This window comes from Haemaphysalis longicornis, unplaced genomic scaffold (genome assembly GCF_048455015.1).
Source record: "Haemaphysalis longicornis isolate Haplotype H1 unplaced genomic scaffold, Haemaphysalis longicornis Haplotype H1 scaffold_3, whole genome shotgun sequence".
Classification (NCBI taxonomy): domain Eukaryota; kingdom Metazoa; phylum Arthropoda; class Arachnida; order Ixodida; family Ixodidae; genus Haemaphysalis; species Haemaphysalis longicornis.
The window spans coordinates 15,996,925-16,024,562 of NW_027526335.1; the positions used below are offsets into that span (position 1 = coordinate 15,996,925).

General features: G+C 45.7%; 1 protein-coding gene across 2 annotated transcripts; it reads right to left on the reverse strand.

Annotated features, from left to right (window-relative positions):
* Positions 1-655: 655 nt before the first annotated feature.
* Hip14 (palmitoyltransferase Hip14) lies at positions 656-27,617 on the reverse strand. 2 transcript variants are annotated; one of them, XR_013323418.1, is made up of 16 exons: positions 27,491-27,617; positions 26,033-26,172; positions 23,689-23,892; positions 21,950-22,020; positions 21,724-21,862; positions 19,163-19,325; positions 18,512-18,637; positions 16,990-17,129; positions 15,641-15,741; positions 14,622-14,746; positions 11,894-12,050; positions 4,813-4,896; positions 4,276-4,427; positions 3,223-3,320; positions 2,827-3,010; positions 656-1,740 (listed from the first exon to the last, which is right to left on the reverse strand). XR_013323418.1 is itself a non-coding variant. In XM_077702423.1 (16 exons), exons 1-15 carry the CDS (start codon positions 27,548-27,550, stop codon positions 2,878-2,880), a joined length of 1,893 nt encoding a protein of 630 aa, XP_077558549.1. In that variant the 5' UTR covers positions 27,551-27,617; the 3' UTR covers positions 656-1,740; positions 2,841-2,877. The 2 variants fall into 2 exon arrangements, 1 of the variants encoding a protein (XP_077558549.1); XM_077702423.1 differs by having other exon boundaries at positions 2,841-3,010.
* Positions 27,618-27,638: the final 21 nt, after the last annotated feature.

Here is a 27,638-nt window from a genome sequence, read left to right on the forward strand (position 1 = left end):
AACGATTGCCAATTTTTTCTGCCTGTACCAAAAGTGCTCAACAAACAGCAGCAAATTGTAAACTGCACTTGTCTGTAGCTAATACCCCTGTCACACAGGCACTTTCAATCGCGATTGAGTCGATTCGAATTGAGCTCAATCCGGATCGGGCGCTGCTACATGGCAGAGTTTCAATCGCGATCGAGCCCGATCCTGCTCGAACTGAATCCTGGTTTCTCAAGTGCAATCAAGGTTTCCAAGGGTGATCGGACGAAAGCGGTGATACTCTCGTCCCCTCTGAGCAATGGCATAGAAGGTGACAACTTCCACTAACGCCGCAAACTGTATCAAATAACTTTACCCAAATAAGCGTGCAGTAACATTTATTTAGTTCCGTATAACTACGACCGCGCAAAGTTATCAGACGCCGGCCGTGAAGTACATTTTTAGCGCCATCTGGTATCACATGCAACCGGTGCAACTTCTCGATCGGGATCGAAGCGTGCCGTGTAGCAGCGGCGAAGCGTTGAGCGCACTCAAAAAGTCAATCGCGCTTCACTTCAATCTGGATTGAAAGTGCCCGTGTGACAGGGGTATAACAAACATGAAAAGAAGGCTTTGAGAGCAGTGAATCAGATAAAACTTCCATAACAACTTTCAGAATGAGAACTTCAAAGAACAGAGATCAATAATTTTATTACTGTAGCACCATTGCATAGCTGTATCGCGTCACGCAAGGTTTGCAGCAGTCAATAACTTAGTAGTATATACGGTGGCCTATCGTTTATCACAATAGGTGAAACCAAAACGTTTTGATGAGTGCAATCATGCTGGAATTGAAGCACCAGAATGAATGCATTGAGAACAAATGGACATCATGCATGTTCTGACACAATGATAAAGATTGTTCTACTATATACACTAGAAATGCTCCTATAACCACCATTATATTATTTGTCCATGGTGAATGTCTTTTCTGGTGTCCTTGCTATTATGGCATGATATAGTTATGTCGAAGACCACAATGCAGACAAAAAATGATCCAGAGTACAACATGTACTCAATAACGAAGACAAAGAACATCGAGCATTTGAACCAAACGGTAAATATAAACACGAGGCCAGAAAAATTCAATATTACGTAGGTCAAAGTAACTTGACGTGCATTAAATTTAATCAATAAATGAAAGTGCCTCAGTTGGCACAAAATTAAAATAGGAGTGGTGCTAAAAGCATGGAAGGATAAGCTCTTCGAGCTTATCGTTATTAACAAGCACTACAAAGTAGGCCCTCCGCTTGTGCCCAGAATAAAATTAAAACTCTCCACTCCTCTAACAAGCTTTCAGAAACAAGGAATTAGCCAGGCGAGCTCGCGCATGCCACGTCTTGCACACATCAATGTCCAAAGCCAGGTTAAGATGTGCCGATAATCAGCCAAGTCCCCAGGGAGTCCACAGATATGGCGGACGCTTCCGCTCTGACAGGCTTCCTCCAAAGCCGTAATGGATGCAGAGCAGCCACTGGTGTTAGGGGTCAAGAGGGGCCCTCGCTGGCGTGGAAGCACCCCGCTGGGCGAAGAAGACTGCAGCGTCGTCCCGGAGTTTCATCATTTGCGCAGGCACATACACGCGCGCACACGCACACACACACACTTGTCGCACCCTTGCTTTGGGAGTCCCAGCAGGGCTCAGCTTAGCTGGCACCTTTGATCACAGATGTTCATCTAAGCAGCTCCACCATGGCAGCGGTCTTGCAAAGGAGCCTGCAACAGGAGTGCAGACAGAGGCCTTAGTGCCGGGCACCTGAGGGCACTCACAATGGCACCTTGATTGATTGATTGATTGTAGGGTGTAACGCGCAACTGCAACGCAGGCGATGAGGCACGTCGTAGAGGAGGGCTCTGGGCTAATTTTGATCATTTGGGGATCTTTAACGTGCGCCGAAATCTCGTACACACGGGCGTTTTTGGTTTTCGCCTTCATCAGAAAAGCGGCCACCGCAGATGGGAATCGAACCCCCATCCTCGTGCTTAGCAGCACTACGTCTTAGCTACTGAAAACACTGTCATTAAACACTGTGAAACACCCTCATGTGTCTTACAGTCGTGTTTAGCATGGACAAGTACCGCCATCCCACGGAGCCCGACGTAACAAGTGACGGCGCACTCGCACGGTTGCATGGAGAAAAAGAGGGGTGCTTCATCTGCGGGCCGTGTGCACAACGTCGCCTAGCAACAGACGCTTGGCCACAGATATGGCGGTGCACTCGCATGGTTGCCTGCATGCATTCCACGCCATTGAATACCAGCTATAGCGTGGCACGCGCTACACTCCTGCAACAGCTTATTTCACTTCTACAGAGGGCGCCACGCCACCGGCCCCAGTGCATGCCAGTATTATTTACGAAACATTATTTACGAAATCACGTGCCACTTACGTGTAGCAGCGCCTAATTAGTGATAACAAGTCCAGAGGTTTCTTTGTCTTCTACCCACGCAGTGTGGCGCGATTATTAATCATTGTAGCGCCCGCCCGCTAATTCGAACTCAACTTAATTCGAACAATTTTATGGACCCCTTTGAGTTCGAATTAATTGAGCTTTTACTGTACTTTACCTATTGTTCATGAGGTCGCATTCTCAGAGACCATCTATATTAACTACATGGCTCACTGGTCTAATGATAGCCGTGTAGCAGAAAGTTGTTTAAAATCTTCTGAATTAATTAAATAAATAAAAATATCAAAATTCCGTGCCACTGCAGCAAACTAAGCAAAGATGACACTGGGCTCTGTCGAGGGGGGAAATGACCAAAACTGTTGAGATCAGTGCACGCATGCATTTTACGTACGTAGCAGCACACACTTTGGCAAGGCTGAGCTGCTGTTGCCCGACCGGCTGACTACACGTAGTGCAGAAGTGTCTGCTTCTCGTCGTCCTCTTCGTTTGTGTCGTAGACGTGCCTCCAGTCCTTGGGTTTCGCCCTGAGGAAGCGCCACTCGCAGAAGTCCACCAGGTTCCTCCACGGCCCCATGCTGGAAGCAACACACGGCATTACGCCCATGGTCACAGAAAAATGCTGCAACTCAGAGCCTAAAGCCCCAAAGGAAAGCCTACACTTGAAACAGTCATCTCGTGAAACTACAGTGGACCGCAAGCAGACGGAGGAAGGGACTCCGACATACATCCTCAACACTTCAAAAAGCAAAGAAATTGCGTGCACAATGTGGACCACTTAGGTGCTTACTCGAATGGGCTGATGACTCGCCCCGAACTGCTCCGCTTGAAGTGCGAGTACCTATTGCAGTTCATGCGCTCGTTGGTTGTCATAGCTAGCCACACCATCTGGAAACAAGGCCACACCGAGAAATTAATGAGTGCACGCAGCCCTATTTTACCAATCCACATTGTCAACCATTTCCTGGACATTTGTGGCTCCTCAAACCAAGCATTAGTACTAAAGTTACTATCACAGGATCTGTGTTTGCTTTATTCCAAAATAAAACTGATTGGTGAACATGCACACACATCAAAAGGTCCCCACAACCTCATTCCACTGACACTCGCCATGGCAGCTAAGTGGCTAAGGTGTTGCGCTGCAAAGCACAAGTACGCTGGTTTGGTCTTGGCTACATAAACGTGGCGTGTGAAATACCAACTTATACTTAAATTCGGCTCGCTGAATCTTTCATTTTGGCACAGCGACTAAGGCTGAAAAGCACTGCTGAAGGGCCACCCTGCTAAGCAGCTTTGCTGCAAATCTCCATTACAGAATTAGTATACATAGATTTTTTTTTTTTTAGGAAGATTTTATCCTAGAGGTATGGTGTATGCTAGGTTCCCTGGGAAAACTTCTCTACAAGTACATACGTATGTATGCCGCAAAGCAGCATCACTTCACAAAAACATGAGGGTGCAGAATTAAACGTGGTGTCAGGGTCCAACTTATAAGAGGTAGTAGCACTTCATCTTGTTTCCAACTAATGTGACAAGAACCCAAGGCATGATCCCGCTTCTCAAATGAGGCAATGGGAGGTGAGACATGTCTCTTATAAGTTCTACCTCCCAATGATCGAGATAGCAATCCTCTCAAAGGGAGCTGCCACCCATCTCATCCCACTCTCCTCGTTAGTGAGGAGTGCGTGTTTGTGTACGAACACACCTGTCATTCCATTCAGTGCTCTTGGCAACTCGTGCTCATGGGTGGAAATGAGTGCCGAATTTTCTCCGTTCTCCTCCACTTATTAGTGACGAGCTGCCCGCAGACAGCAGCCGTCCCCCCTCTCCCTCACCCACCCACCTGGTACAGTTGGCAGAGCAGCAGGCAGGTGACCCAGGTGCTGTGCAGCAGGGTGTTGAAGGCCACCCAGGCGATCCAGCCACTCTGCGAGAGGGCCGCCCACAGGGTCCGCTCCGAGGGCTCCCGGCTCTCACGCAGCCGCACGCTCCAGACTGGGCAAGGGGTGAGGGGAGGGGCCCTTTTACCCAACCACACTGCAATGCGGGCCAAGTGTGGCCGACCAGTGAGGACTTGCACAATAGCACTGCAAAGGCATGCAGCCTCGTTCTCTCACCTCATTACAGACATTACCCTGCCGACAGGAAATAAACCGTGGATGCACAACAGTAATGCTGGCACAGTAAGTAGCAAGAGAATGACAGCAGCCATGCGCTGTGGCATGCACGTGCATTGTGGTGGCATGTTTAAGGCTCGCAGCAGCAGCAGCGTTGAGTGCCTAAGGATCCAAATCTACCTGCACGGTACCACTTAGCGATGGACAGGCAAGGAACACACAAGCCAGCTGAGATAGCACGAACAAGCACAGAGTGCACTTACATTGGAAGCAGCCGTACCAGGACCAGCACAGCATGATCAAGAGGAAAACTAGATAGTTGACAAAGTACACGTGGTTTCCAGCCCCTGGAAGAAGCAGAAAGAGTTCGCACTGATCACGAGTTGCGAATGAGAAAACATTATTACCCCACTGACAAACAGTTCTCCTTGGAGAGGGTACGTTGACATTGCAGCCAATGGGAATCGGGTAAATCGGCTGTGAGCCTCTGACGTCTGCTTCCATCATCCCTGGCCAATCACAGTGAATGACTATACTAAATTTCAGTTGGTTGTGCTAGCGTCGCAGCTGAATGGGAAATGATGAATCAGCTGTGAGCCTCTGACGATAGCCACCATCGCCTCTGGCTTGACTGGGTATTCACACATACCCTTGAGTGGGTATGTGAGAAATTTGAATGGGTATATTGACGTGACAGCCAAATGGGAATTTATGGAACAGAAATGAGCTTCTGACATCAGCTGTTTCCCTCACTGGCCACTCCACCTGAGTGGGTTTGTTGTTATACCTATACAGTAGAGACCGATTTTTGAGACCTGGAGGGGAATGAAAACTAGTCCGAATAAAAGAGCAGTCAGAAAATATCTGTGAGTCTTTACTCCTATGGGCCAACTGGCGGTTCCTCGGGAAAGTGTGAAATGTCCAGCAAGACTGAATTTCCGGAGTCCAAAAAAACGGTCTGCTTCTGTATACAGCCTGCCTACAGCCTCCCAAATTTAAATTTCATAAACAATTTCTCTCACTCCACTTTTACGGATGCCTATCAACTTCCAGAGATTCCCGTTTACGAATACCCTCCTACGCTGCCCCTCTTGATAGACCCAGCAGGCATTGTGCACATAATTAATTCTTTGAAAATGTATTCTTGTGCTGGCACTGACGAAATCAATGTGAAGTTTTTAAAAAGCACATGCCAGTACTCTTCGATATTCCTTGCTAAGCTCTTTCAACAATGCTTAGAATCAGGATTATTGCCTTTTGAGTGGAAGATGGCTAAGGTGGTTCCAGTCTTTAAATCCGGCAGCATAGTATCACCTAGCAACTATCGTCCGATATCGCTCACCAGCATCCCCTGTAAAATTTTCGAACACATTTACTCTAACCTTGTCCGATTTCTCGAATCCAATTCTTTCTTTCATATCGCTCAACATGGCTTTCGTAAACACCATTCCTGTGAAACGCAACTCTTATTATTCACCTAGAAAATTCATGTTATTCTTGACACGTGTTCATCCGCAGATTGCATATTTTTGGACTTGTCGAAGGCATTTGACAAGGTATGTCACCGATTACTAACATGAAAGCTCCGTAGCCTAAACTTCGACAGTAGTTTACTCAAATGGATAGAATGTTTTGTTATTAACCGGCACCAATTTGTTTCAGCTAATAATTTCAACTCTTCCCCTACAACAGTAACATCTGGAGTCCCACAGGGTTCAGTTTTAGGCCCGTTATTATTTTTGATATATATTAACGACCTTCCTAATTGTGTGTCATCCCCTATTCATCTGTTTGCTGATGATCGTGTTGTATTTCGTGAAATTAAAAATGGCGCCGATGTAACTACCCTGCAGGCCGACCTAGATAATATAGTTACATGGTGTGACAACTGGCGAATGGAACTCAACATTTCTAAATGCAAGGCAATGAGAATAACTCGTACTTCAACGCTAACTCCTATGTACTTTGTTAAAGAGATACCATTAGAACCAGTCGCGTCATATAAATATCTAGGAGTCCATATCACTAATAATTTGAAGTGGGATATGCACATCAATCACATTACCGCTAATGCTAATTGTACTTTGGGCTTTATAAGACGTAACTTTTCCCAAGTCCCATCATCCATAAAACTTCTGTACAAAACGCTTATAAGGTCAAAGCTTGAATATGCTGCCCGAATCTGGGATCCTGACCCCGCTTTTTTGATTCATAAACTGGAAATGGTTCAAAACAATTCTACCCGTTTCATTCTTTGCAACTACACTAGAGCTGCCAGCATAAGTTCTATGAAATCAACACTTAATTTAAAAACCTTAGCGCTCCGTAGAAAATTTTCTCGTCCGTGTCTCTTCCACAAAATCTACCATCACCCGCTCTTGAAAACAATTCATTCATGCCCCCGTTAACGTGTCTGAACGACTTGACCATGCGCACAAAGTTGCTGTCCCCTCGTGCCACTCGTTTTACGCTGCTTCATTTCCTCCACAGACTTCAACTGACTGGAACCGCCTTCCCGCCATTGATAACGTTAATAAATTCAGGTCTGCTATCACCAGTGAAATTGAAACCCCTAGCCTTGTATAACGTTTTTTTTGCCAATTACCCCTGTTGTACTCTTTGGACTAGCACTGTGTAAATCCTATTCGATGTTCAATGTTATTGTTTTTGAGCCTACTTGAAATGTACATGCATTTTTCACTGCTCACACGTTTTTATTATTATTATTATTCTTTGTACTTACCACTCCCCTGAGAGTACTTGTAAATAAATAAATAAATACATAAATAAATGTATGGTTATGTTACTGTTCAACCTAACGACCTGCCAAGTAACGTAAAAGTCATTGTATGCTGAGCTGTGTGCACCAGTTGTTGACGTTTTCTACGCTAAAAGCCAGGATGCATTTCCAAGGTTCACCTTCAGTCAGCAAGAGCGACGGAGAGCAATGTTTGGGATGCCTGCTCAACTTGAAATTCCTGAGGCTCTGGGTTCAATTCCATCCAGGCTCAAATTTCCCTCGTTTCATTTTCAACTCAATCATTTTACTCTTATCCTCTTAGTGTTTTCAGCCACATTGGAACCATTAGCTGCTATGGAGGCCAAAGGTGGGTTTTTCTGCTCAATGAGCCATTTAATGCTCTCGGATTAAAAAAGAGAAAAATTCCTTCATGAACCTCAAGCTTTGCAAGCTACGGTTAGGACGACATGCAGATGTTGTCTGACACAGTGGTTCCCCAATGGGTGTCCACTGAACCCAACAGGTCAGTGAGGCTGTTCCAGTGGGTCCGCACATCCCTTTGCGACACTCCCCTTTTTCGCTTTTTTCCCCCATACCTTGCCGCCAATGCAGTAATAACTGCTTCGCTGCAAGACATGTAGAGTCTTTTTCAAAATTTCTAAGCCAAGTTGACAATGCGCAGGCCGTGAAAAATTCAATGTACAAGTTTACGTCCCAAACGAGGGTGAAACCTTTTGTGCCGGAAAGCTAGGGAAAACACCTTTATTTCTTACTGCCAGAAAATAATTTTGCAACATTTAAAAGCAAAGCGTATTCTTTGAATTCTTTGTGGTCCAGAAGGCTTAGGATAGGCCTAGAAAATTTTAACAAAGAATGTACGTGACTTTTCTCCGTAGCATGCATTTAAAAGTCAGCTTTTTGCATGAAATTTTAATTGTGCAAGAAAGTACGAAACACACAAAAAGGGGGTGAAATCAGCTGCAAGGGTTAATTGACAATATGACATCAACCTAGCAGAACTTCATTGTGGGTCCCCCTTCGATTTTTTGTGCCTAGAAGCCAGCTGCAAAGGTTAATTGACAATATGGCAAGCATAAACATAGTAGTACGCCAATGTCAGATCCCTCTTTGCTTTTTTTGCACCTAGAAGGGGTCCCAGGCAGGCCAGTGGTCTGACACATGCTTTGAGGCTATTTTTCATGGTCTACTGAAACCGTCACAGCAGTAACAAAAATTTGTCTTATGAGGTGATAGGCTAGAAGCACAGACTTGCTTTGCTGCTTTACTGAGACTAGCTCCCATTCATTTGTAGTGATCATTTTAACAGCCACGAGAACTTCTAGGCTAGTTTTGTTATTGAGATAATTTTAGACTTCATTTGAGATGAAGTCTGAGATTGAGATAATTTTACAAGATAATTTTAGACTTCAAACTCCCTTCACTCTACCATAGAAATAAGCATTTTGTACTGCTGTCCACTGTGATGATTTCATTTTCTTAATGGCAACTTGGCGATCAAACAAAAACTTAAAGAAACGCTTTCAAGCTAAAACTTCGTCAGAAATCAGAGGATTATTCTATGAGGTGAACCGTATGGAGTGAACCCTTATTTCGGGCCCCATATTTTCACTTAAGCCCCGGATACATGGACTCGACGTGAAAGTGTCGAATCAACTGGCGGGTTCAGCCACCTCGACCCCTCCCACGTTTATAGGAACCCCGTTCAAAGAATTGAGGTGAGGGGAGCGAAGGGGTACCCGGAAAAAAGAGTTACCGTATTTTCACGATTCTAATGTGCACCCTCTTTTGCTAAAAGGTTGCCTAAATATTTGTGTTCTAATGTGCACCCTCTTTTGCTAAAAGGTTGCCTAAATATTTGTGTGCGCGTTAAAATCAGGCTCAAAACCGAAACAGGCTTTAAAGTGGCCAGCAACATTGCCATGCGGCGGACACGAAGTCCCCCCAAAATCCAACTCAATTCAATAAAAACAATCCGTCAACGCCACGTGAGTGAATTTCGGCGCACTAATTCCTCAATGGCATGCCATGTACCTTGGTCAGCTGTTGCACATTTTTTTTGTGCTTCTGAAATTAGCCCGTAACACCTAGAATTATGAAGATCAAAACACTTGAAATCGCAAAGACCTTCAATACTCCCCGGTATAACTTCATTTCCAGCAGGAGCTCGATGAGCAATCTTATGAAGCACAATCCTTTTTGGCTTCCACAGTTGCATACGCCAAATAAAACCTCCCTCTTCCAGGTACGTGGTATCATGTCTTTTTCATCTGCGCAGTACCGTCAGTGTCAAATTATTTTTTTTTTTAATTTTCCTTCGTGAACTTACCCGCGCGTTACGATAGAAGGGGGAGGGGGAGGGGGGGGGGGGGGGGCGTTAGAATTGCGCAAATACGGTATTCTGCTCCCTGCGTCCCGTCGACTCAGCCCGACGAAGAAGCCAACCCACCCCCTGCCTCCAGGTCGACTGGACTCGCCGCGACGGCTCTCCGAACCACCCCGTCCGCTTATACATGGGGGAGTCGAGTTCAGAAAACCTGTTTATTTCGACTCAACGTGCTCTCGTCGGGTCAATGTAAATGGTGCCTTAGTCCTGCTGTAATTGTTGTAATTATCAGCTAATTTTTAAAGCGAAGCTTTTAACCTCTCATTGATGATGCCCGTACGCAAAAACGCACTGCAAGTAAACTGACTTTCTCTGACAATGATTACGACTGTGGGTAAAGTGTAGAAAAAGTAAAACGCTTCCCGAAGCTTGGCGACGGATCCGTTAGGCCCCCTTTGCTAAAGGTTGATGTGCAGCTTGATGTGATGTGGACCGGGATAATTAGAAATCTATGGGAGAGGCCTTTGCCCTGCAGTGGCATAGAGAGGAGGAGGATGGCGAGGGCGGTGGTGGTATGCAGCAGAAAGAAGAGGTGACGCAGACATACAATGGCGCGACATACATAGGCCTAACGTCATGTCCTGGCGTTAACGTCGACACCCGTTACTCACAGCTCGACGAACAATGAGAATGACTTTGCACTTAATGCCGTAAGGCTGTTAGACACGTGACATTAAGCTTAACGTTGCATTTTGAGGTCAAGGATGTTCGACATAATGTCAAATATGGAGGTTTAACACCCTGAATCGGCATTGACTCAAAAAAGTGCTCACTGTACACCAAGCAGCAGGTACCGATTCACGCTGTAGGTCCCAAACCCAAACGTTAGGCCTACGGAGAGCGAGAGTTGCTGCGGTTATGCGGCAAATAGAAAAAGGTGCACACCTCCAGACTAGCACATCCTCACAGTGTAGAACTGGCCAACCAAGGATTGCATTACGCAAAGCTTTGTGTTCAACTATCGTCGTTGTTAGGCACATGATTTTTTTGTACCATTGTTTATCTTATTGCTTCTGTATTTCTGCAGTGCTTGAGTGGGGAGAGCACTGCTTGATTGTGCACTGTAGCAGATAAGGAACCTCAAACGCTATCGCCTGCAGCTTCACGCACCCTATCCTAAATGTTGCCCAGCAATTCGCTTTCTTGCTCACATGGCCTTTGTTTCCCTTTTTAACCTCGATGGAGAGGCTTTGCAGTCTTGCAGAACGGCATTGGCCAGAAACAAAGCGTGCCATCAGAAAAAAAAATACACTGGTGCTTCAAGCGAGCCTCGTACAACCGTGACATACATCCACAACAAGAACCATCAAGGTGAGGACATATATTCAGAGGCGTAGAACACCCGAGCTTTTCAGCTGAACCACTCAGGCGTCCAAAGGTTTGGTGCTGGGCTACATTGCTATGAACCAAGTCTAAAAGAGCCTTTCATCTGCCCTGTCCATGTACCTTGGGCTGTTCTTCAAATATGACATTTAGGCGCAAGGAGTCAGGCAAGGAGTGAGGCACTTTGTACAGTAAAAGATCGTTAATTCAAACTTACAGTTAATTCAAACTCAAACTCTGGTCCCGGCACAGCCCTGTATATTTTAACAGGGGAAACTCCCAATAATTCGCACGTGTCTGTATCCAGAACGGTTAATTCGAACTGGGATCCCCTGGTTTCCATCGCTCCTCGCAGAAGAATTTGGCCCACTGTGATTACAATATGTCGCAAATTCAAACCAAACCAAATTTACTAGAGATGCAAAACAACGAAACAGAAAAACGCAGCGTGCGCCGCGCCGCCGGCACCATTCACTGTTCAAGCTTCACGAACCTTATTTACGATTTCACGTGCCATAAACATGCAGTAGCGCCAAATTCGCGATAGCAAATCCAGAGTTGGCGTCTTTGTGTTGTGCCCACACAGTGTGACGCATTGTCCATTCGTTCTAGCACCCACCAGCTCATTCGAACTCTGCTTAATTAGAACAATTTCATGGTCCCCTCCGAGTTCAAATTACCGAGCTTTTACTGTACTAGGAAACGTAAGCATATCTACACCATTAAGTGGAGTGCCTTGAGGAAGAAAAAGGAATCAAAGAGTACGCACTCTGAGGTGAAAGCTATACGCAAATGACTGCCTAACTATAGCGACGGCAACAGCAAGAACAACACGTGTCTAACTGCACAGCGGCCAGCCATCAGCAGGACCTCTCACCGACGCAGTTGTTGACCCAGGGGCAGTGGTGGTCGAAGCGTGCCACGCAGTGGTTGCACACGGAGCAGTGCTTGGACCGGAGGGGCCTGCGCACCAGGCACGTGCTGCAGAACACGGCCGGGTCGAAGCCGTCCCGCTCCGCCAGCTCCACTATGGTCTGCATGAACAGCCACGGGGCACAGCCGCTCCTACTATCTACGGGGGCTCACAAATAGTACGAGTTGCAGGTGCCGGCTCTCACAGACCCCAATCTGGCCTCACAAGAAACACGGATTGCATCAGTACAGTTACATAACGCATCAAGCGTGAACTTTATGCACTGCACCTCGCAGCCAGTTCAGTTATTGCCCTTGTTGTATGGTGGGAGTCAGTTAAGCGGGAGCTGCGACATACAATGCGCACAACGGCTGCGCTTGAAACACAGTGAAAAAGGAGGTGGGAATTTCATTGGCAGGGTAAAAGTCACTCCCATGTATGCACTAGAGTCCCAGGAGAATTCGGCGAAAGCATATACAGTGAAACCTCGTTACAAGAGACACTGTTACGAGGAACACTTGGTTATTGAGAGACATTAGAATGAAAACGGTTCGGTTGGTTCTCTTATGTTCGCCATGTAAGCAACATCGCATGAGGAGACCTTGGTTACAAAGCAGGGTGTTGAACCGAAAAGATATCGGTTTGGTTCCGGTTCGGGTGAATTCATTTCGTTCTGGTTCAGTACAGGTTCAATTAAACCAGTTAGATGCGTTGAGCTATCAGAAAGGGAGAAAAAAATGTTTTCTAGTTTGAAGCAACCATAAACACAAAATACAAACAAAAATTCAAAATACTGCCTTTTCACAATAACCGTCAAGCGTTTTCAAAGGCAAGCTTTAAATGATTGGGCCAGATAAAAGGTAAAGCAAATGAAGTAATGGCAATTCACCAGCAGTTTTCTCAACCAGCCCTTATGCCGTCCTAGGGACTATAGTTAGGAGTATTTTCCAGAGAGATGGGACAAGTGTATCAGCTCAAAATTTTTAATTTGGACGAAAATGTGGTATGCAGCTCCTTGACACAATGAATACGAGAAAAGCCCTGAATGTGATTGACCGCATATTATCAACAACAGGTGGTCGAACCGTTTCACCGTGAACCGGTAATTGTTATTTATTTTTTCAGTTCAGTTCCGATTAAGGTTCAGTGAGCTCAAAAAATAATTCGAGTTCAGGCTCAGTTCAGGCAAAAATACTGGTTCGGTTCCGGTTCGACACCCTGGTTACAAGAGACATGTTTCCTAGGTTCCTCGAGTGTCTCTTGTAACAAGGTTTCACTGTATTACAGCGTGCGAAACTAGGTTACGGAAGATGATGTGCATATCGAAAGTGCAGGGTAGTGATTACACTTAGTGAGGGAGAGCGCGTCTCGATCATGTGTTTTGACTGCATGTTTTCATTATGAGTATAACAAGCTTCCATCAACATCAAAAAGCAAACAGGCAAGCATGAAAAGCAATTAATTTTTAAATCCACAAACTGGGAGTTGACCTTCTCAGTGCATGAATATTTTCATAAAACGATCGGGATTTTGCAAACATTGTACTTTGTAGTGGGGAAAAACAGTAGCTCACTAACAAGAGACCGTGAGCCATTTTGTATAAAATCCGCATGCAAAGCCTCAATTTTTATACAAGACCCACACTCCTCAAGCCCCTTTCTTGATTCAAGAATAAGAACGACAATTGGGAAATGGTTCTTCAGTGGCTTACAGAAGGCGTTACTTAGGTATGCCTAGAGAAGGGTTAAACAGCTAGGTTTTAGCATATAAAGCCCATGATCACTGCAAGCTGTATCGTGAAGCAGGAACAAGATTGAATATCGACATTTTTACACTGCAACACTTTGCAACAAAACTGGCAAAAAAGAACAACACTGAAAAACACCCCTGCCAAAAAACGATGGCTGCCGTGAAACTTTTCGAAGGTACTATTCATTTTTTTTCTTAAACTGCACCTGCACTATCAAAACCCTGCACTTAGTTTCCTGATCCTATAAAGTGAACTTAATGAGTGGGATAGATGGTGCATTACTATAGATGGTGATACAGTCAAACATCATTATAACGAACACTGATATAGTGAATTATCGGCCATAGCGAACTAAATACGAACTTTGGTTGGTCACGCTTCATTTCGATTACACTTATTCTTTTATAACGAAAGCGGAACTGTGAGAGCTGCGCGTACTATCGGATATAACGAAGAACTATTTGACCAGCAGGCTGAGACGCAACGTGGGAAAACTCCCGGCGCCCGAAACTGCAGAAGTAGAAAAGGCCTTTTTCTTCATGGACACTGTGGAAAACATCCTGCTCAGTGCTGTGAATAGCCACCAGACAAAGATCACATCCTTCCTTGAAAAAATGGGAACGCAGGCCTGTTTTTGTCAAATGAACTTTGTTCTGTTAAAATTTCCCGTTTCATGTACATTGAGCTTGAAATGCCACAAGGAGAACGATAAGGGTTACCTCACTTATAATAGGTTCGAAGATTAAAATAATCCGTTTTTGCGGGACCCCGATTACCGATTGGTTTGAACCAATTTTTAGCTCTAATGTTACAACGAATATTGGATATAACGAACTAAATTACGGTCCTGATACTACTTTGCTATAACAAGGTTCGACTGTAGATGGTGTCTGTGTACTCGATGATCCCTGCAAGTGGACTCGTCGCGGCATTCCCACTCACCCGGTACTTCTGCTCGGTGTTGGCTGAGATGGTGCCCGGGTCCGCCCGCCAAGATTTGTAGAATGAGTAGAACAGCGGGACGGATGAAATTGCAAAGCCGAAGTTGATCCAGAAGGTGCCCACATCTGCTCGTGGCGGGGGAGTGAGGGACAACATCCGCAAAACTTGCACGCACACTGCTGCCTAACAAGCATGCCGACTGCAGTGCACTAGACTGCACAGCGGTGCGTAAAACCAGCTAGTGGACAAAAGATTGTGTGTTGAGCACGTGTGCGCAAAAATCGCACTGGCAAGTTCGCTCAGTTAGGAATTCCATGCTTACTACAGTAGCCGACCGTTTTTTCAGACTCCAAAAATTCGGACTTGCTAAATATTTCGGACTCGCCCGAGGAACCCCCAGTTCTCCCATAGGAGTAATGGCTCACGAATTTTCCGGACTGCTCTTCTATTCGGACTACTTTTCGTTCCCCTCCAGGTCCGAAAAATCGGTCGGCTACTGTAGTTATATCCGAGAAAAGATAATCAATATACCCATCTTTCACTTTACACAATAGAAAGCAAAGGTACAATTAAAAAACCAAATGAAAAACTGTCTCTTCTGTTGAACAAAAGAGCATGAAAGGGTTTTCCAGTTCCACTTAACAATGTTACTGATTTAAAACAGTGGCGTTATAAGTTTGATTGCATTGCCCTAAAAGCAACCGACAAATTACAAAACATGAATGCATGAAATCCTTATGCCCATATTAGGGTGGTCGTTCATCCTATATAGCAAAATTACTCATAGATTTCCTCATTATTTAAATATGAAATGTACTCAGAGGCATGCAGATCCTTTGCATTACAAAACCAATTTTAAAACTAGTACTTCCTTCTTTGACTCTGTTTGACTAAAATTGGAGGAATTAATTTAAAACAGCCTTGTTTGGTGCCAAAAATATGCATGGAACGGCTAAGAGTGAGGGAAGGTGGTGTGAAGCTTGTAATAAGAGCACAGTTTTCCAGACAGAGAAGGATACAAGGCCACAGGTCTGTCACCCATGTAACATACATCCAAAACTTGGTGGCGAGATATACTGCCATGGGGAGAACGTTCATGATGCGCTCGTCAAATAACAATCTGGAACAAGAGGGAGAGGACACCCGGCATGTTTCGCAAACACAGCACGCCCGGCCATAAATGCGCCAAATGCCCACCAAGTATTTTATGCTGCATTCGAGAAAATCAACTAGGAAGGGTACTATTTGAAGTTTATCAGATACTTGGCCACTGTGGAAGGAACACTGTTTAGCAGAGCTGCTGTTGTTTTTATTCTCTGGCATTTTCAAGGCACAGGTCAGCTGGTGAGATCTGGCCCGCCAGTTATAAATGAAACACAATGCGGCACTGCTGACGTGACTCCACTTCTTGGCCTTTGCTGTCCCTTCATGCTGCCTTGGCTACAAATCTGAAAGGTGTCAGTTTCGACTTCCCAGGTAATGTCTGTCTGTCGTGTGTGCATAGAGTCTTCATGCACTTGCTGTAGCTACAACCTTGCCTGTCTCTATACAACAGGCTACTCATAACTTGCTAAGCCTGGCTAACCACAAATCTGGTCTTCATTATGTCACGGTTCTCATCCCAAAATAGGCTGAAGAGGATTTTAAAAAAAAAGGGGGAGAGGAGGGGCAAGGAAAAAAAAATGAGGGAAGCTCACACTAACGCGTAAGACTTGAAGGTAGCGAAGCTTTACGCAACCTTCACGGCCATCACGAAGGTTTAAGTCTACGATTGCAGCTGATTTGCTAGTTCTTGACTGTCGCAATGACCTTTACTCCATCATTGTTGCTATAAGTGTCAGCTTCCTATATTTTTTTGGAAGTGATAATCATTGGACATCCCCTTGAAGGGGCATACGCTATGACGTGTCTTCCTCATTCCAAGCAAGTGATGCCATGATTACGGCAAACGCTAGAGTTCTTTTTTTCTTGGCCAATTTTGGGCAAACTCTCTAAGTGGGTATGCTTGGCTTGACGAATGTGCGCAGTGGACGCTGGGCGGTCGTCGCAAGGTACGCACACATGAGCACTGGGCATTTTGTTGGTTTTGTTAACTGCCGGGCAGTCGTGGGCACGCTGTGGGGCACGCACTCACGTGCGTGTGCTCAGGCAATTTGTTGGTATTTTTAACTGCGGACAGGAAAAATTTAGGATTTGCTAAACAGTTTCGCTGCTAAAAGGAACCCTCGGTGCTGCCGCTTTCCACCGCAAAAAGACCCCCTGAAAGAAGTGTGAGAGGGGACTGGCAGCGCTTAACTTTATATTTGAGCCACTAAATTAGGGCCCCTCCCAGAAATGCAAGCCCTCTGAGACCGAGAGAAGGACTCACTTGGATAGGAACATGGTGGCCAGAGCCATAATGAGGAGCAGCCCGAACTTGACTAGGTACGACTCGTGGCTGTCCAGGATCAGGCCCACCACGTAGAACGCCACAAAGGGAGAGCTAAACATGGCCCAGTACTTGAGGGTCTGCGCACGCAGGGGAAAGGCAAGGAGTAGGAGAGAGTGGGTGCTGCACACAGCCAAAAACAAAGAAAGAATACCTCCACAGGTAACGCCTGCTTGGTTTGTTGTACGAGAAGAAACAAATGGACTATGAGCTGTAATATTAGAAAACACTTTGGATATTGCTGAGTATAAAGGGCGCGCTTGCTGCAAAGGATGGTGAAAGCTACTCTAGCCACATCATACTTTTGTCATGACATACATGTAGCGATAGGTGAATTCCCAACAAAGTTTCTGTTAACCAAATAATTATTCTAATGAGAGTCCGAAGCAAACTGAAGTAAGCAATTCATTTCGAATTGAGAAAGAGAAAGAGGAAAGAGACACACACAAAGGGAGCAAACATGGAGCAGCAAAATGTTTGGTACATATTAGAATTTAGTAAAATCAAGCCGTACAACTCACTGAGGGGGTCTCTTCAAGGGTTGGTCAGGGTACGTGAAGCGCACAATTAATCATGTGAAGACACTTGTATTCAGCGATCATCAGCAACAGCCATCGGTGAAGGGAGCTTCACTGTGCTTTTAAGCTCCTTACATTTTTCGGGTCATGGACAGCAGACTGACCAAATATAGGTAGAAACAAGTAGTAGCAAAGAAATGTACATAATGAATGGCAAGTGATTGCACTTCAAGGAGACAGTGAACAACTCAAAATTTGTTCATAAACAAATCAGCATGACAGAAATGGAGGTAGAAAAGCCCGAAGGCAGGCTCGGTAGTAGCACAGGTTACCCTAGAAAATGCACACAGGAAAGGCACGCGTTTAATGAGTTATTAGAGTTGCTATCCAATGTCAAATGCAGCAAGCCACTGAAAGGAAGAAAATCCTCTGCCACAGCTTGCACAGGGGGCAGTTTTGATATGTCAACTATCAGAAGGCTTTGGCTACACCTAAGGTTCGACTTGGTATCCTGAAATGCCTGATATTTCGGTCTGATGCCCCAGAACTTCACTGCATATTTACAGTGCCAAAAAGTACTCAAATGGACAGTTCAAATCGGCATACACAAGCTTGATACACAACCAACAGGCTCCACAATGCTTGAAGAAAAGCAAGTGGATTCTTCAACAAGGTTTGTTTTATTTCATAGTACTAGTCATTGGGAGTTCACCCTATTAAGGCCAACAAATATCAACATATCACTTTGCCATAAAAATTATTAAGTTTAGCTCGTTTTATTGTTATATACTTGCCTTCCATTGCTTCCCCGAATACATGCTTTTTCCCCCGTTTGTAAAAATGTTCTGGGACCTCAAGAACCGCATGTTCGTCAGTACACACTCTACATGCAGCTGTGAAGCTGAAGATGCCAATGGCTGTTGCATGAAGAGAGGCTAACTGACCTTATCTCGAATAATGCGCATCAAGCAGTTGCCACGGGCAGCTTCCCTGGCTGCCTCCGCTTCCTGAAGCCGCTCTTCGATCCACACCGATTTGAGCTTCTCCACCATCATGCGCGGTGTGTCCCCCTGCAATGCCAGGCAAGAATACTGCAGTGAAAGCAGGCCAGTGCGGCTCCTTCTTAACCCACATGGAACAAGTGCTTCTGGGCACTCCTTCATTCACTTTTAGCCGCTTTGACGTTGCAAAAGAAAAAAATGGCCAGAAACGAATGAGTATGGTCTTTAGCCACCAAACAGCCCTTGCACCTTAGGTACCAGGCGCTCTTGGCCTTAGATGCCCTTGCGCCAAAAAACCCCACCAAAGAAGAAGACCTTAGGTACTAATTGTGAAGAGAGTACTGATAAGTTTTTTTTGTTGTTGTTGTTCTTGGCCATGAAAGTTGGTTGTGTGGCAAGGTGATTGCAGAACTTATTAAAGAAGAAAGTACACTCTGCCAGCGATAACCGCATCAGTCAATTGAATCAGCTTTACTTCTGACTAAGGAAATGGTAAAGTAGACACCAGACCGTACAGGTATTCCCGACATCACTCTCTTGCCAAAGGCTGGCCTGGCCCTGCACTTGCGCGCACGCTGGCTACGAGATGCCCACCTGGGCGTTCTTGGCGGAGAGGTCGGAGCCCGCCTTGATGAGAAGCGACACTGCGCTGCTGTTGCGCACGTACACAGCCCAGTGCAGCGGCGTGTTCCGGTGGTAGGTGTCGCTCATGGTCAGGCTCGCCCCCAGCGTCACCAGGAGCCGGGCCGGGTCGTTCCTGCAAGGCACCAGCATGGCCTCGTGTCCTCGGTTGCGTGCCGGATAGAGCCACAGAAGCAACCTCCCCACCCCTCCTAAATTAGTGCGCACAATGCAACCTCAACATGTTGCACACTAGAATGGCCTGGGTCAATTTAAACCGTGCCTCTCACCTTCCGATACAAGTGCTGCCAAAAAACCTACAGCAGCAAGGATTCTTGTGACCAAGAAACAGAAAGTTAAGGTAGAAAATCCTTGGCAAGTCAATATGATGAGATGAAAAAACAAACAGCACAATGGGTGGGGCACACAAAACACAAGCCCAGTGCTACATTTGAGCCCTACATTTTTTCATGCAGGGCCCCAGCCCCTTCTAAGCTCACTTGGTATCACACTGTGCAGCATGTTGTGTTCTCTGCAAGGCTTGCAAGAAAACAACCAATCTCGTGAAGTCTACTCAGAGGGGAGAACTTGCACACAGAACACCAAGCAGACGTCAGCCGTCCGTTGGGACAATTTCAAGCAACTTGCTTAAAGGGGCCATGCAGACAAAATACAAGTTTGTTTTATTAGAAAGACTTCACGTTTTATAGTGCAGTGCCCCCAGCGCTTGTCCCGCAGCAAATGATGGCATAATCACCGAGAAATTAATCGATTTAGGTTAAAGTTTTGATTCTCCCGTAAAATCGTGTGCCACAACGGTGCGTATTAAAATGAAGTTCCACTGCATCATTCGGCTCTACAGCCTTGCTTGCTGTCAGTCCTCCCAGATGGCGCTACGATACTCAACCACGAACCGTTGACCGCCGTTGTTTTGTTTTTGGCCATATTTACACCTGGCTGGTTTTTGTAATGGTAGAAAGTAATCATTTTGTGAAACATAAGGTATGCTCAACAAACAGGGCAACGTAAGACAATGTCGCTTACACCAATTGGCCAGTGTCGTGTGAGACAACTCCAAAGCAGTGGACTGCTGTGCAGCTAAAACAAGCATAGTGCATCCAGTACCAATAGCAGTGCGCATTGGTACTTCAGTACTTACGTGTATTTTCGTAACTTTCGTTGTTTACCCCACCATTCTTACTGCTGTAAAATGAATATGCATTATATTTAAGCGCAAATAGCTCCTTCGGCAAGCTTATAAGCCCTGCCTAATTTGCGTTTACTTTTGCCGGCCTCGGTCAATCGACACAGCCGGGCAATGTGACATCATAAATTCTGTTGCGAGGAATGAGCTAGTGGGTCACATGAACATTCCCTTTTTTCCTTATTATATAGCTTATTTGAGCGAAGTGTGCGTTAAAAGTGGTGTCAGTATAATTCTAACGAGGCAACTTTTCGAATGAAGAAAACTTGTGTTTTGTCTGCATGTCCCCTTTAAAGGGACGGACAACCGGTTTTTGTCGCGTCTATGTTCCCTGCTCATATGAAAGCCAGCGTTTTATGTAGCCTGGTAACCACAAGCAATTTATAAACAAATTGGCAGAAATAATTTTAATTTGACAGCAAACTTTCTGAAATCAAATTTGGCAGCAAACTTTCTAAAATCAGAAGGGTGGCGGTTCGTAGTGTTGAAACTTGACACTACAATATGCGTCCCGGTCATGTGACCTGCAAACCTAACAGCTACTGCAACTTCTGAAACGTTTACTCACTTATCGAAAACCTTTTAACACAAGTACTTGTATATGTTTAAATTGTATGTGCATTTCTAAACATTATTTTGAAAATTTTTAAGACACGCTGCCCGCTGCCCGCCGCCCATTTGCCGCTGCTGGGTTGATCTCAGTGTGGCTAACTAAGCCTCCATACCCAGAATCAACGGCAGCGTTCAGGAAACAGACCCAGTGAAGGAGCTTTGACAATCCTGCTCGAGTCAGGGGTGTTTGTTCTGCCAAAATATTCGATTCGATTCGAATACGCCAACGGCAGCTTTAAAAAAAAAAAAAAGAAGGATGCACCCGGGGATAATTGAACTTCCGACCCCCACAACGTGAAGCCAGATTCTGCCTATTGTTCATCCCAACAGATGACACCTTTGTGCAAAATAGACCAGTGAATTTAAAAAACGAGTTTTTAAATATCGCTTTTCATTTCGCATACAGACAAAATTATGTTGCCATGCTACTGTACGTCACGGTTGCCAGCATTATTTTTGGGAGGACACATACGGCTCGTAGATCTCACAATTTCGATTTAAGAAGTTCTAGGGCGTTATCAGGAAAACCGTTTCTTGTTAAGGTGCTTTTAGTGATGCCCTTTCATTTGGAATAGCGAATATATGCTTGACAAAAATCAGTTGTCTGTCCTTTTAAACACAGCAACTAGCTGTATACTGAAGCACCATTTGAACACATGTGGGAAGAAGGGGGTGCAAAAAAAGAGTCCTACACATGCTATGCAGGCTCGGCACTCACGTCATGACCCTGTACGCTGCCCACATGAGGGGTGTCATGCCGTTGCTGTCTGTCTGGTTCACGGGCTGGCCCTTGGCGACCAGGTAGGCCACAATGGCTGTGTGGCCCGACTGGGCGGCCAGGTGGATGCAGGTGCAGCCTTCAGGGGGAACAGGGGACGGTGTTACACCTACGTGCACAAACTGCCAGTGGAGACTTACAACGGGAGAGCAGGAAAAAGGACTACCTTCGCCGTCTACTAGCGATGGGTCTGCTCCATGCCGCATGAGAAGCACCACCATACTCAGGTGCCCCTGCCTGCAAGTGCATGCAGTTCAGCGTCTCTCACAGCTCGAAGTCGCACTCGCACACTGAAAGAGGCTTCCACAAAAATCGCCCGAGAAGCTCTGGGCAGCCCCGCTAACCCTATGCTACAACAGAATTGTCGGTGTGCAAGTTTCCTGCGCTTCAAAACCCAAATCGAAGAAAACATTTCTGATAATGGACACAATTCCCCCACAAGTTGGGGTAGTTGCCACAAGGCAATTGTGTGCAGCTGCCAAAAAAAGTTTTTAACTATAGAACTTTAACAGCGTTTTCATACCAAGCACATGTTATTAAGGCCCATTTAAGAAAAAAAAAAACAGTGAGGGAGTGGAAAAAAAGAGACAAATCTGGAATTATAAACTTTTATGACAAACATAAACCAAAATTAACTAACCTAGCATTTTTGCTCTAATACACAACAGTGAAAACTTAAAACAGAACCTTGGTATTTTTTAATGTTGCTAAATTAAGGGGGTACGGAAACATGTCTTGAACCTAGTGAAAGAAATAGTAGCATAGTACGTAATTAAGTTACGTGGCCAATGGCACATGTGCCAAATATAACGTTTTTGTGCACAGTGGAGAGCTCTAGTTCCGCTGCAAGGTTTGTAACCCCCTTACTCTTGGATCACCACTACCATTCTGCGTGTTAACGCATCACACCACAGAAATTCGTGCCATTGGACAGCTGTTTATCTACCTCTGGAAAGGGGAAGCACCATCTGCTTCCCGTTGGTGGGTTCCATTAACGCTGGCACACCTTTATTTTGCTAGCATTGAATGCAGCTCATGCACTATTATAATATTCTAGTCTCTCCATTTTTAAGCTGTCTTGTCACATTCCTTGTTTCAAGACATGGGTGCAATTTGTCAATCCTCTGCATCCTGCTTGGGAATGACCATCATTTGCCGCATGCCATCCCGTGAAGGCATCGCATCGATGCCGAGAAGGCAGCTCTCGCTTCATATTGGGCCGCACAGACTGGCGCATTTTTGTGATCGAAAATTTTCCACCCATTTTCAATTATCATTTTTGATGCATACACAAAAACGCTGCTGTGCAGTTACCGGCTGCACAGCCAGCGAAGAGAATATACAGTAGCTGACCGATTTTTCAGACCTCGAGGGGAACGAAAAATAGTCCGAATAAAAGAGCAGTCCGAAAAAATCCGCGAGCCATTGCTCCTTTGGGGCAACTGTCGGTTCCTCGGGTAAGTCCGAAATATCCAGCAAGTCCGAATTTTCGGAGTCCGAAAAAAGGATCGGCTACTGTACATATTACCATCCCATACACAAGACATTAGAACAAACTGCCGCAGCCACGGCTACCGTGCCTTGGACTCTCAGCTTCAGAAAAGCTAGAACGAATGCAATTTCATGGACAACACTTTGCTACCGACTTTACAAAATAAATTTGGAGGTGACACAATCTGCCCGACTTGCCAGAAAAATGATGCATGCCTGTGTTATTTGACAAAAAATTTTCGACTCAGCGACTAACCAGCTGCCTGCTGGGCCACTCTCCTCACATTAAAGTGCTGCCAACATGCACAGCATCCCGGCATGCATTGAAGCACACAGAACTTTGTGGTAACAGGACTTGTCAGCCCAAACGGTCTGGAGAAATGATGCACGGCCAGTGGAAGGAGGGGCACCAACCGCGTGGCCCAGTGCAGGGGCGAGGAGCGCAGTTCCCCGCCAATGGCGTCCACCACTGCCCCCTTGGCAATGTAGTAGTTGACTATGTCACGGCGGTTGTTGATGGCCGCCCAGTGCAGCAGCGTCACATCCTCTGCGTCTGGCTGGTTCACACTGTATCCCTCTACTTCGACCAGGTAGCGACACCTTTCGAAGATGCCGTATCTGGAATGGCGAGAGGAGAGGATACAAATTGACCCCACACTCCTGCGACGACTGAAGTGCTTCTAAATGAAGTGTACAAGGACAGGATCCTCATTAACAGTTATGAAATTACAAACCTCAGCACATGTGAAGTTTGTGAAGTGCACGCATAAACATCTATACAAAGAAGTTCGGGGGCACTCTGTGCAGGGGTAGTGAATCAACATCGATAAGAAGGCAATAAATGTCTCTGATTTGTGCAAAACTGTGAGGGCAGGCAGGGAGGACAACTGGGGTAGCAATTACCAGTGTATGAAACAAGTATCACACATTGATAGATAAATTTGAGAGCATGCCAATAAAAAAAAAAAGAACACCTCTTAGTTGTTTTGTGAAACTGATTTACTGCGTGTCCAAATTTGAAAAATAACAACGGGTCAGAGTTTCAAAGAATGACCAAGCAATAATATCCCATTTGCAGATGAACAAAGGTGGGCTGCAGCTCTTATAAGGCAAATCCACGACTTAGAGTGAGCCCACATCGGTACAGTTGGCACTTTTGCAGTGTGCAGTGGCGGGTAGAAGGGAATGGTAGGTTGACGTGACTTTTGGGGAAATACGTCCTTTATGTCTAACTACTATTAATGCACTAATTTAAGCAACTATACTTAACTTAAGCTAAACTCTAGCTACTAGAAATTAAAAAAAATCGACATAAGTGATCTATGCTAAATCAGAAACAATCCTCATAATTTTGCATCTGTTGTAGACACTGCATGCTGGTGTTGCACGCGTTAAGTGACACCTGCACCAAAATACTTAACAGTAATAACCCTACACAAAGGGCACAAAAAAATCATCTATGTTACACTAAACAGTGCTTTGGACAGCAACCACATACTAGGAAGACACATGAAGATCAGCAACTAAGGCTGTTTCGAGATTGCCAAAGCAGTGAAGCATACTGAATCAGCCCCTGGGCACAAGGTCTTCCACACCGGAGTGCCTTGTCAGTTAGGCAGCTACAGCTTCTTTGATGTGCAGCAAAGATTGCGCACACCGGTGTTTCAGAAGTTTTTCTCTATCAGACCTACTGTGGCGGCGGAGTCATCAGACGGAATTAAATCATTGCCAGCCAAAGCGTCTCTCTTTGGTGTGCGTGCCACTGTGTCATGGTTCGGGAAAATTTAAATCCCTGCTGTGCATGAAACGAAGGATCAATATTGCTACGGCAAACTAAAAATTCACCACACATCAAGAAAGCCCAGATTGTGTAAATTAATCCATCGCCCCTTGCTATGACACGACTTTTAGCCTCAGCAGTAAAACCCCCTGTGCGTTTTGAATCCCAGTTTTCCACCATCAGAAGTTGTTGTTGTTATCCTTTATTTCAAAGGGAAGGCCATGCGACCATAATAAGGGAAGAGGGGGAAGGGGCAGGGAGGAGTAGCCGAGTAGCACAAATGGTGGGTCCCTGAACGTCATAGAAGAGATCGCTGCCATCAGCAGAGCCAGGCTAGGGTTGGGATCACGAGTGCAGTCAAGTCAACAATTGTGACCGGTTTGCGCTAATCTCGAGAGACCACTCTCTAGGCCTAACACCCCGAGGGCTGTGAGGAAATTAGGGTCTTCGAAGGGGGGATCGTCTTGAGAGGCGCCTGGTGGCAAAGCGTTGACGAGTATTGGGCAGTACAAGGAAGATGCGGCGCAGTGCCAGATTAAGTGGTTGAGGGTGGCAAACACTGACGTTTGACAGCAGGGGCAGCAAAGAGGGGGAGATCTTGCCAGGTGAATCCATTTTCTCATGATGTGGGGTGTGAGGGCTGCGTTAGCAATAGTTTTGTTGATGAAGATTTCCGCAGAGCGAAGCATCGGAGGAGCCAGAGCCAGGTAGCCAGCGGGAGTAACAGACGCAAGGCGTACCTTCCGAGCATGGAGTGCGCGGTCAAGTTGAAGGCGAGGGTCAGGGGAGGGGCGCGACGCGTCGTCGTCCAGGGGAGGGGTACTAGCGAGACACTTCCTTGCTGCATCGTGTGCAAGTGCTACGATGCCGGGATGGCAGTTCTGCTGGCGAATTCGTGCTCAGCAGCAGATTGCCACAGCCCACTAACAATGTGGCCACTCAACATGAAGGTGGCAGGTTCGAGCAGAGGGGACCTACTGTGTGGCCTTGACAATGTCGTACGACGAGTAATCCTCGTCCCCTTGCGGTAGTGATGGATGGCCTGGAGGAGGAAGTGGGGGCTGCCGAGAGCCAGGGTCCCCGGCCCCGCTGGCCGATGATCCACCCCCACATGGCACCTGCTCAAAGGAACACAATGCACGGCTCTCGCCAAAACAATCCCAGCAGCGTGCCTGGCAAGCATGTTCTCTTAACACTGCCCCCATCTAAACCTGTTTTAAAATAAAGCGATTCAACTTTTCCGATTAAAAAGAGATGTCTAAAAATCCCCTCTTAGTCTAGGCTTTGATAAACAAGAGAATATTTTCTACGTGAGATTTTCTTATAAAATTGTGACACAAGAACGAAGCTTTTACACTGCCTCCCTGGAGGTGTCGCAGCAAAGCGACTTCATGCTTTATTCTACGCATGCCAAACTAGTTCCATTCCAGGCTTTCTAAAACAAAACTATACTACTAAGTAATAGAATTTGTGTGCAGCTATGGCAGGTTCTGAAGGTGCCCTGCATTTAACAAGTGCTCATATCGAATGCCTATGTAAAGGAATGCAAGCAAACACAGAGAAAGTGTTCGGCTGGATAATACGTAAACGCAAAGACAGCAACAAAGGACCAGCGTCACCGACGTCATACGTTTGATGCTATGCATTTGAACCCAACCTGCTTCACAAAACTGGAAAGGATATAACTTTGTGTCTACGGTGCTAAACCACTAAAAGCGCGACATTTGAAGTATTGCTTTCATAGGTGAAACAGCATTAGGCATATCCCAAATAACTACTGAATGTTTGTGTGGCTTGATACCATTAAAATGACCACATCGGCGACCCTTCAATGTAGAAGTCGATGCAGCATGAGACCGCTATTCCCACAGCCAATTCTCGGTTACTTGGTTTAACGACCCGGTTGAAAATCCGAAGCGTTTTCAGATGCATGCTTACTGTAATCAATAACCGACACCGACGAAACGCCAGTATGGAAGAGGAGGTTCTCTCGCACCGCCCTGACTTAGCTGAGCGTGACTGAAAAGGGGTGAGGTGGGTAATGAGACTGAAAATTATCACGAAACTGTAAAAACAACCACGGGGGAACCGAACGCTGTGGTGTCGCACTTTCGGATGGCCAACCAAAGCGTCTTTCCTTAACGCGCACACCCCTAACTGCGTTTGAGCGGTTGAGTAGAATCCTATTTTGCGGTGCTTGTCCTCTATGAATGATCATTTTGTTTATTTTTTCTACTAAGAAAATATGATCTCATTAGCAGCGTGTATTAATAATTCAGCGATCGTTCACTGCCAAGCACATCAGTAGGAAATCGGAAAGGAAAGGCTAGAGGCAACGAGCCTTGGCTTCCGCAAAGTTAGGCTTTAAAGGAATCGTACTGAAGTGGAAAAGTTAGGTGCGTTAAAGGCTCGAGTAATGATAGAAATTGACAGCACCTGTCCTGCAGTAGCGGTATAATAAACCGGGGCGCACGACGGATCCACCTCTTCGTCCATGATAGTTATTGATGCGCAAACCAGCCGCTAGTCGTCCGCAAAAATTTTCTTGTTTTTCCCAGTGTTGCCTTACCCAACAAGTTTGCGG

Bases quoted from the DNA above. Each gene is read 5' to 3' on its own strand.
- Hip14 (XM_077702423.1), bottom strand. From the start codon at position 27,550: ATGGACGAAGAGGTGGATCCGTCGTGCGCCCCGGTTTATTATACCGCT. The intron at 21,863-21,949 runs GTAGTCCTTTTT...TTCCCCCTGAAG, and splicing joins ATCGCTAGTAGACGGCGAAG to GCTGCACCTGCATCCACCTG. The intron at 4,897-11,893 runs GTGAGAGGTCCT...TGCTTCTTCCAG, and splicing joins CTGGGTCAACAACTGCGTCG to GGGCTGGAAACCACGTGTAC.